Raw genomic sequence first — 11,320 nt, 5'->3', positions numbered from 1 at the left:
GGGGGTCGATTGTATTGGCCGTTAGCATGACTAGCACAGCGTTTGTTATGGGATACGATATGTGTTCACCTCGTACAATATAGATGTGTTTTACTGCCCCCACCCTCAGAGAGGTTTCTAGTGAAACATGATGATAATTTTCATAATGCGCAGGCAAAACATGTATAAGGCGTGTTCAAAAGGTTTCCGTTTGAGGGAGTTGCTACAGCGGACATGCAACGTAGCGCGACTCCAATGCGAGTATATAAGCACGGACATGTAGGCAATGGGATTAGTTTGGCAGTCGTGTCGTGCGTTAAACGCGAACACAGGAACTATGGCGACGTTATTACTAAATGCGTCCAAACAGGACCAACGAGCTGTTCTTGGCTGCCGAAGGACAAACACCGGTGGATATCCATCGGAGAATGAAGACTATGTATGAGGCATCATGTTTGTTGAAAACCACCGTTGTGGAATGGTGCACCAAGTTCAGTGCGGGTCGCAGAAGGTACGCCAGCTTGAGTGGGAGACACTGGAGCACCTGCCCTATAGTCCTGATCTCTCCCCATGCGATTATCACACCTTCGGTCCCCTCAAAAAGGTCTTGAACGATCAATGCTTCCTGTCGGACGAGGAAGTGCAGCAGGCGGTTTCGGACTTCTTCACGCAACAGGACACGGTGTTGTACCAGGTGTCCGGACATTTCGTACCACTTGATTTCTGAGGACATTTCGTATCACTTAGGTTGTTATCTACCTGCGAACGGTTTTCCTGTAATCCTCAAATATTTACACGAGGACAATCCGTACGACTTAGTGTCAAATTGGGATTTCATTTCCACTCCCGCGAGCGTAAGGAGCCTACAATCAGAAACTAAAATAATTTACAACATTTGTTGAAGAAAAAATCTACTGTATATTATTTTAATAATTGTCCATTAAAATATACTTATCACTTTTGTTTACGTAAATATTATCATAAGAAAGTCGATTTTTTGAAGTATAAATCCTGAAACGAAACAATACAATAGAAATACACATCGTGTTCGGGCGCAGTGTGCCTAACGAACACATGGATGGATAATATTACTATTATTGTGAATATTACCCAAGTAAAATAAAAGATTGTGATGAACTGGACGATATGTGCTTGAAGGTCACGCGGAAACAGGAAGCTACTTGAAGGTGGAAATAGCTAGATCCCCGCGAATGACGAATACCAGATAATAATTAACACGTGTGCCAATCAGATCGGTTACACCCGACAAAAACTTAACATCAGTAGTGGTGACAACGTCCGGAGGCTTCTGCGCCAGTAGTGGACAATGGATATACAAATGAATACATGCAGTAGGATATCGTTTTTACTTCGCAATATTCCCCACTCTTTCAAGTGGTGCGGAATGTCCTCTTTTAAATAATTTAAAGTAATTAACTGACACTTCGCAGGTAATCAGCCGGTCAAGTGGTACGAAATGTCCTAAAACCATTGTAGGCCCTACCACACGGGGATCTTCAATCTGGTGCGTCGCGTCGCGTCGGTAGGGTGAGAGTCTCAGTGCTCAAGGCGATTTTGCCTGATTGGCATCCCGATTCAGGACTGCACGGCCGTCGAACGGAAACTCTTTGATCGCCCCTTATATTGTATTTATAGAGTGAGTCATCTGAATTGTTGCAGAACCGCTGACGTTGTAGTGAGAACAGTTCTTGGGAGATGAATGTTGTCTTGATAGTAAGAGGTTTGTTACAAGGAGCATCTTTCGTCTTGTTCTGCAAGTATATACTTGTGAGTTATTTAGTCAACATTGCTGGTACTGTAAGTAGGCTGTAGAATTCCTAACGTATGAGGAAATGTAAGCATAGCGGAACTTTCTCTGAAGTCGGACGTGTGGAGATAAGTTAGCTCGGAGATTGTATCAGAGGTGAGGCCGCTGACCTCTGAATGACTCAATGAATCAGTCACATCAAGAACTCCAGCACAGAAACACGCAATAGTGAATGCACTTCTTCACATAGACTTTTCGTGAGGAAGAGCACCCGACAGTAAAACTACTGTAGGCTTCGTACCCGTGAAGTCCACTCCTGTGGGTGGAGGTGGTATAATGCATCCACAGTATCCCTTGCCTGTCGTAAGAGGCGTCTAAAAGGGGAACCAGGGACTGGCAACTCGGGAGTGTGGGGTTGGCGACCTCGGTTCCCCTAGCTGAGTCTGGCATTATTTCTACTCACTCGTGCTAGTCTCATCGCTTTCATCTTTTCTGTCTCACCTCTCTTGGTCAGCTGTTGTTCTCTCCCGACCCCGACGGTATTAGGTTTGCGAGACCTAGGGAGTCTTTTCAATTTTACGCCCTTCTTGGCCCTTCCCTTTATTTTGCCGATACACAATAACCTCGTTTATCCGGCCCTCATTAATCCGGATCTCCGGTTTATCCGGGTCGAAAATAATAATGCAATGTACAGTATTTCTTTAACGGGGTCAATTATTCTTGAATGACTTTTCCGCCAAGGATAGTTAAGGACAGGAATTGGAAGTATGTCGGCCGCGGTCTGTGAAAGGTACCGTCCCGGCATTTGTCTGGAATTGAGAATGGGAAACCGTGGACTCTTCTGAGTTCCTTGACACATTTGCACGCATTCCTGGATGCACGGACGTAGATGTGAACGACTTAAATGACTTAATATCAATGATATGTGTAAAAAAGTGGAATCAGAGATAAGGCTTTTTGCAGATGATGTTACTCTGTACAGAGTAATAAATAAGTTACGAGATTGTGAGCAACTGCAAAATGACCTCGATAATGTTGTGAGATGGACAGTAGGCAATGGTATGATGATAAACGGGGATAAAAGTCAGGTTGTGAGTTTCACAAATAGGAAAAGTCCTCTCAGTTTTAATTACTGCGTTGATGGGGTGAAGGTTCCCTTTGGAGGATCATTGTAAATACCTAGGTATTAATATAAGGAAAGATCTTCATTGGGGCAATCCCATAAATATGATGGTAAATAAAGGGTATAGATCTCTGCACATGGTTATGAGGGTATTTAGGGGTTGTAGTAAGGATGTAAAGGAGAGAGCATATTTGTCTCTGCTGAGACCCCAACTAGAGTATGGTTCCAGTGTATGGGACTCTCACCAGGATTACTTGATTCAGGAAATGGAAAAAATCCAAAGAAAAGCAGCTCGATTTGTTCTGGGCGATTTCCGACAAAAAAGTAGCGTTACAAAAATGTTGCAAAGTTTGAGCTGGGAAGACTTGGGAGAAAGGAGACGAGCTGCTCGACTAAGTGGTATGTTCCGAGCTGTCAGTGGAGAGATGGCGTGGGAGGACATCAGTAGACGAATAAGTTTTAGTGGTGTCTTTAAAAGTAGGAAAGATCACAATATGAAGATAAAGTTGGAATTCAAGAGGACAAATTGAGGCAAATATTCGTTTATAGGAAGGGGAGTTAGGGATTGGAATAACTTACCAAGGGAGATGTTCAATAAATTTCCAATTTCTTTGCAGTCATTTAAGAAAAGGCTAGGAAAACAACAGATAGGGAATCTGCCACCTGGGCGACTGCCCTAAATGCAGATCAGGATTGATTGATTGATTGATTGATTGATTGATTGATTGATTGATTGATTGATTGATTGATTGATTGATTGATTGATTGATTGATTGATTGAAAAGTGACTGTAATTCAGGCCACGGCATAATAACAGATGAATACATGATTGCCTCTTGTTTCTCGGCAGGTTATAACGAGAGTGATGGTGAATTCGAAAATGAAGCCGGTGGTCGATCAGAATAAACAATGACTCATGGAGATGCAACAATGCAGCTGGACAAACTGATGGCCTATTTAGAATCCCAGACGGAAACCACACCGGCAGAACTGATGTTAGTAAAACGTCTTCGTGATCGTGCTGCGCGCAAACGCTATACGAATGTAAAACAGAAAAAGCTCACACATTATTTTAGTGCATAAAACTGAGTCGTAAATGTAAGAAAAGTCTTCTTATATCTTTTTGTACAATTGAAAACGGTATTACTGTACAACTTATGTTAATATATTATATAACATGTACTGTATTTGTTTTTTAGTTTTTCCGGATTATCCGGATTTTCGATACCGTAATTAAGGTCACGGTCGCTTCCTTCCAGTTCTAGCCCTTTCATATCCCATCATTGCCATAACACCTGTCTGTGTCGGCGCGACGTAAAACAAAGTAGAAAGAAAAAGAGATAACAATACAGGTGTGGATCAGAAGCAAGGGTTGTCGCAAAGTTTTCACAGTTAGTTACATTCACGATTTGTCAAGGTCATTTTTTTTTTCAGAAACTACAGTTTAACAGGTGTATGGTAGGTCGCTTTGCACATTTTAATGTGGATACACTTCCTGTGGACAGAGCTCGAGCAGACACTTCACTCTTATGGAGGTTAAAGAAGAAATATGGAACGATTGTTCAAAATAAAGGAAAACGTTAGCGATGGTAAGGAACAAATAGGTGAGGAATCACATCATATATAGAAAGCAATGAACGTGAATACTAACACATCATAGGACACATAATGACAGTGAGTGTGTGAAGATAGATTAAGAGAAAGAAAAGACATGAAAATACTTACAGTTGACGTTACCTCTCCAGAGATCAACGTAAAATTAATACGAAGAACGTACCGAAAATGTTACCGTTTTTACGTCTCACTAACTCTTTCTTGCCGGTTTTCGGAGGCGCCGTAATCTTGTCCCGCAGGAGTTCTTTTACGTGCCAGTAAATCTACCGTCACGAGGCTTGTGTATTTGAGCACCTTCAAATACCACCCAATTGAGCCTTCCACTTACTTGTGCCAGGCTCCTCACTTTCATCTATCCTATCCGACCTCACTTGGTCAACTCTTGTTCTTTTCCGACCCCGACGCTATTAGGTTTGCGAGGGCTAGGGAGTCTTTCATTTTCACGCCCTTCGTGGCCCTTGTCTTTCTTTGACCGACATCTTCATTTTTCGAAGTGTCGGATCCCTTCCATTTTTCCCTCTGATTAGTGTTATATAGAGGATGGTTGCCTAGTTGTACTTCCTCTTAAAACAATAATCACCACCACCACCACCGAACTGAGCCAGGATCGAACCTGCCAAGTAGGGGGTCTGATGGCCAGCGCCTCAACTGTCTGAGCCACTCAGCCCGACAAAGAGCGTATCAGTATATAGGGAAATTGGGCGATTTTGTTGAACAAAAGGTTGTTAAAAAAAAAACTGAGTAGCATGGTCACTATCACTTGAGAAAGATGGCCGAAGTTTGAATCCAGGCCGGTGCGTATAGTATCTTCGAAATGAAAATCACGTTCGTGTTGTTCGTACTCTACGTTCTATGGCTACGTTCGCGATATCAGCAAGACATTCCTTGCTGCTTGCTTGTTTGCAAACTAATGGTGTAAAGAAGAAGAATGGCATATAGTCTCCGGAGAGGTCTGCTGTCGAGGAGTTGACCCCATGGGCGACACGCTCGTCTGTGAGAGTCGACCCTTTCCTAAGATAAAATGTAATGTTGAAGAACACACACACACACACATACACACACACACACACACACACACACACACGCGCGCGCACACAGTCAGTGAAGGTTGAAACTCCCGACCCAACCGGAAATCGCACCTGCGACTCTTTGGACAACACGTCCAGAGACCAGAATTCTAACCAGTTAGGTAGCCGGTCAGAGTGGCTCAAACGGTTTGATGCGTTGGCCTCGCAAACTTGGCAGGTTCGAACCTGGCTCAGTCCGGTGGTATTTTAAGGTGTTCAGATACATCAGCCTCGTGTCGGTAGATTTACTAGCCCGTAAAAGAACTCCTGCGGGCCAAATTGCGGTACTTCGGCGTCTCCGAAAATCGTATGCGTGGTTAGTGGGACGTAAAGTCAATAACATTATTATTATCTAACCAGTTAATCACGGAGCCATACTATGGTGTAAATAATGGCGGGGAAATGAAAGAGTGGCTATGTTTGCTAATCTGTAGTCATGTCGTTTGTCAAGAAACCCTTGTGGAAACTAACCATGCGTCATATGCGATGCTGACTTGGGTCATCTTTTCGTGAGCGGAAAGCTTTGCCGGCAACGCTTGGGAAAGGAATTTTAGAGGACAGATTATCGTGCGAGTTGAATGCCTCGGCCAAAGTCTCGGAGAATGAATAAGAAGAACTAATGTTACAAAAGACTGGTGCAGAAAGGTTGAACCAGTTTAGCGTCAGTACTCGGTGGCCTAGAACTAGAGTAGGGGGAGGCCGTGGAAGTGCTGCTTACTCACTGATCTCAAAATACTCGCGTTACGAAGAAATTATTTCCTTTGTGTAAATCTCGAGAGTTTAATGTTGTGATCCAACAGTGTTACATTAGTTTGTGTTTTGAACTCGGGTATACAGGGAGCGCTTCTATCGCCGTCCGGTATATAAGTAGCCGTGACTTACGGCGTGCTTCACTAGTTTATTTGGTGATGTTATCTAGTGCACTGTTTGGTGATTAGAACGCTGAAGCAATGGTGTTCAACAAAGACATCTGTGGTATTTGTGATAGCCTCTGAAACAAGATACGCTGTATAATGACAGGACTTCTTTGTCGACGATGTCAAGAGCATCCTCCGCAGGTGGGAAGTTGACAAGTGATTTACACCATTATGGTGGCATTAAGTGATAACTTATCTTCAGCTCATTGCAGATTGTTACTTATGTTAGTATTAAGGTCACCGGTGGTCACAGTTCTTCTGATTGATTTTACCCGCGCCTGGTTAATTCCTTTGTCTTGATACACACCGATTCGTTTCATAACTGTTGGGCTCTTCATCTTCCGAAACTAACTTTGAGTGATAAATTTATGGACTACCTGAAAGAGAAAACGTATGGGAAAAGTACTACACCTGAAAAGAAACAATTTAATTAAAGTAGAATGACACGTTTTGTTCTTGAAAGAACATCATCAGATCCTGTCAAATATTTACGTTTATTTATGTTTAAATATGGGGCTGCCTGGCCGAGGCCGTAATGGTGTGCTCGGTTCGCCCGGAAGGACGTGGGTTCGAATCCCCGTCAGGAAGTCGTACACCAAAAATGAGTACCAGGTTAATTCCTGGGGGCAAAGGCGGCCGGGCGTAAAGCTAACCACTCTACCCCATCAAGTGCCGAGGTTACGGATAGTGGAAGCCTTTACCTTCCACCCCTCCCAGGGCCTTCATGGCCTGTACGGAGAAGAAGATAGAAGAAGATATGTTTAAATACAGTACTTAGAACTTGAAACCTGGAACTTACTTTAATGATGTCCTTTGTCTCGACTCCGTTGGCTATTCACTATACAACATTCTCTATTCTCTGCATTGCAATTCACTTTTCTATGTATTCATAACACTGTTATAAAGTTAAAATTAAACGATCCAGAGAATAATAATAATAATAATAATAATAATAATAATAATAATAATAATAATAATAATAATAATAATTTCAGAAAGAGTACTTCAAGCGTTAGAGCTCAAATTGGCAGGTTCGAACCCGGCTCAGTTCGGTCATATTTGAAGGTGCTTAAATGCGTCAGCTTCATGTCTGTAAATTTACTAGCGCGTAAAAGAACTCCTGCAGGACCAAATTCCGGCACTTTGGTGTCTCCGAAAACCGTAAATGTTCAGTAGCGCCTCGTGAGGTACGAATTTATTTATTCAGTTCTGCTCTCGTGTGTGTTACCCGCTCAATTCATACGTCAGGAGCCGCCACTGGTCTGTTGTAATAACCTTTTTTTTACAATGTGATTTACGTCGCACCGACACAGATAGATCTTATGGCGACGATGGGATAGGAAACGGCTAGGAGTGGGAAGGAAGCAAACGTGGCCTTAATTAAGGTACATCCCCAGCATTTTCCTGGTGTGAAAATGGGAAACCACGGAAACCGATCTTGAGGGCTGCCGACAGTGGGATTCGAACCCACTATCTTCCGAATGCAAGCTCACAGCCGCGCGTCCTTAACCGCACGGCCAACTTGGCCGGTCTTGTAAAAACAAACGGCATTGTAAGTCATAGTGCCTACGTCTCTTACATCATTCACCGCTGTTTAATAACGTTTTTCAAATGAAAATATAAATGATCAGGTAAATAAAACGATGAGGAAATTTCAACTCAGACGGTTGAGGCGCTGGCGTTCTGATTTCAACTTGGCAGATTCGATCCTGACTCAGGCCGATGGTATACGTCAGTCTCGTGTTGGTAGATTTACTGGCACGAGGAATAACTTCTGCAGGGCTAAATTCCGGCACGTCGGCGTCTCCGAAAACCGTAAAAGTAGTCTGTGGGACGTAAAGCAAATATTATTATTGTCAATCAGGATACCAGTTGCTATGGAATGGGTGTAGGCATCTCGGACATGAGTCTTGGTGCCCCTTGTGCTCAGACGGCTAAGACTATACAATCTACCAGTGATCCCTAACCTGTTAGAGGAGAGATTCTCACTGGGACTATGTCTGAGGGAGGTAGCATACTCCTTCGCAGAATATACCAAACTCAGAATATTTTAAGCAAGCTTTGGACCTGTGAGAGTAACGGAGTCCCACTTCCATTTGACAGGCAAGAGACTCCTATAACCTACTTAAAGGTCAGGAAAAGTGTGTACCCAGCAGAACTCTATGTTATCTGTGAAGCTCTGCGGAACGCGCTGTCCGATGAGCGTCGGCACTTTCTGCTGTGTACCAACTGCTTGAGCTCGTTACAATCTATTGATATATGTTTCCCTCGGCACCCTCTTGTGCAGCGGATCCAGGACCTGCTGGCCGGGTGTTGGAATACTGGCACCAGAATCACGTTCATATGGCTCCCAAGTTAAGTGGGTGTAGCGAGAAACGAGTTACCTGATAAGGCTACCAAGGAGGCGGTCACACTGCCCCCGTTGCCTTACAAGTGATATTCCTTCTCAGCTGAGACATTTGGTTTTATCCCATTGGGAAACTGAGTGGCAGGCCACCCCTCTCCCAAATGAGCTGAGAGCGATAAAAGGAACTTCTCGGGCTTCTCGGAGGGAAGCAGTGGTATTACGTCGTCTTCGGATCGGCCACAGTGTAGCAACGCACTCCTACTTACAGAAAGGCGAAGGCCCCTGGTGTGAACTTGCGGCCGCCATCTTGGTGTGGTACGCATCCTTGCGGAGTGCGTGGACCTGGTCGATCTGATCCGTAGTCTTAACTTCCGAGTACCACCTCCCTCATCCTACGAGATGACGAGTAGTCAGCAGACCTCGTCATTCATTGTATGAAGGATAGTGGCTTGTTTCATCGTGTATCTGTATTTTCTATTTTGTTTTATTTTATTGTTAACTACGTTTTATTCCAGTAACTCTGTTTTAATTTGTGTTTGTGTATTGTAATGTGTTATTTTGATTTCTTACTTGAATGATTTATATTACTGTACTTCAAGGTAATGCCTTATCCTGTTGTAATCGATATTTCTATCATTTTATCAGAAAAGAAGGCATTGCGAATTAGATTCACTGATTATTTTAAATTCATTATCATTTGTTTCATCATTTGTTTTAAATTCTGGTCAGTGGATACATTTTAAAATTTTAAATATAATTACATCTCGTTCCATTCCCCCTAGCATTAGGGGTCGATGACCTAGATGTTAGGCCCCTTTAAACAGTAAGCATCATCATCATAAGTTCAGGAAATCTATTAGGAATGTGCGGGTTTTCCTGGGAGTTTTCGATAATACAAACCACTCTCTGATGCCTAGGATAAAGAAAGTGAAATCTCTCTGCAGACGAATAAGGGTAGAGAATCTCCAGAACGGCGAAATTAGAAGTTCATGGATATAATTAGTTTAAAGATCCAACAATAGCAGATTCAGGATAGAGTGGCATACAGGGATGCTGTAGTAAAAGCAGTCAGGGAATGCCCAGGAACAACTGTATGATTATGAGGGAAATAAAGCTAACATCCTTGTGGAATGATGAAGTGAGGGCAGCTTGTAAACGTAAAAAGGCGTATCAGAAATGACTCCAAACAAGTACTGATGCAGACAGGGAACATTACTTAGATGGAAGAAACAGAGCGAAACAAATTGTTGAGTCTAAGAAGAAGTCATGGGAAGATTTCGGTAATAACCTGGAAAGACTTCGTCAAGCGGCAAGGACACCTTTCTGGACTAACAAATAATCTTAGAAAGGGAGGAGAAAAAGGAAATTCTTAGTGTTTTGGGTAACTCATAAGTAGATCCCAGGGAATCACTAGATAGGTGGAAGGAATATTTTAAAAATCTTTTTAACGTGAAAGGAAATCTTCCTGTTCATGTTGTGAACAATCGAGCTCATGGGGAGGACGAATATGATGTTAATGAAATTATGCTTGAGCACGTGGAAAGGATAGTAAATAAACTCAATTGACACAAAGCAGCGTGAATAGATGAAATTAAACTTGAAATGGTGTAGTGGGAAGGCAGAAATGAAATAACTTCACAGAGTAATAAGATGAACATCGAATGGTAGTAAGGTACCTTCTGATTGAAGGAAAGCAGTAATTGCATCTATCTATAAGCAAGGGAAAAGAAAAGACTGCGACAACTATCGAGGTATTCCATTGATCAGTATACTAAGCTAGGTGTTCACTGGCATTTTGGAAGGGAGGTTGCGACCAGTGGTTGAGAGTTAGCTGGATGAAAAGGAGTGTGGTTTCAGACCAGAGAGGGGCTGTCGGGAACAGATTTTCAGTATGCGAAGGTAATTTAAAAGTGTTACGCGAGGAATAGGCAGTTATGTTTATGTTTCATAGATGTAGAGATGGCATATTACAAGAGTACCGAAGAAAAGTGTGTTAGCCGTACTCCGGGATCATGGGATTAAGACTGAAGTGGTATACTTGGGGACAAAACACGACGACTTCACCTCACACCACTGCTCTCCAGCGCAGCCCGGTGTCTATTAGCAGCTTATAGGATTTAATACGTCTACTGTAGCCGGAATTGCCAAATCGTCTACTGCACTCGACACGAAGACAGAGTACAGACTGAAGGGAGTGTGGAAGAAAGTGATATGGCATTCTCTCCACACCAAACAAGGATCACTGAGGAAGGTGCATGGTGTGATTGACTGCTGGCTTCAAGCTCGCTTCCAGGAACTGAGGCCTTCACGGTTTGTCCCCAAATATATCTTTCAAGTACCGGGTGCGACTTGTTGGAACACTGACAGGCGACCTTGCACGCCTCAACTACCCCCTATATTTTTCTAAGTCGCACAAGCCACATTGTTGGCACCTTGCCGTTTGGCTGCTTCGTTACAGAGCTGCGATTGAGGAAGAATAACAACTCGCCATATTCTTCCCACCTT

The 11,320-nt window shown here is 43.1% G+C and overlaps 1 protein-coding gene across 2 annotated transcripts in view; it reads left to right on the top strand.

The window, feature by feature from the left end:
* The first annotated feature begins 6,447 nt into the window (after positions 1–6,447).
* The window catches only part of Sesn (Sestrin), a 92,557-nt gene continuing 87,684 nt past the window's right edge, over positions 6,448–11,320 (top strand). For both annotated transcript variants that reach the window (XM_067152577.2, XM_067152576.2), the window contains exon 1: positions 6,448–6,609. In XM_067152577.2, the coding sequence (XP_067008678.2) occupies positions 6,565–6,609 (45 nt within the window). In that variant the 5' untranslated portion in view covers positions 6,448–6,564. The remainder of the gene's footprint in view (positions 6,610–11,320) is intronic.

The sequence above is a fragment of the Anabrus simplex genome, chromosome 8, assembly GCF_040414725.1.
Source record: "Anabrus simplex isolate iqAnaSimp1 chromosome 8, ASM4041472v1, whole genome shotgun sequence".
NCBI lineage: Eukaryota > Metazoa > Arthropoda > Insecta > Orthoptera > Tettigoniidae > Anabrus > Anabrus simplex.
Note: the sequence above shows the minus strand (reverse complement) of the source record. Positions and strands in the feature narration are given on the sequence as shown.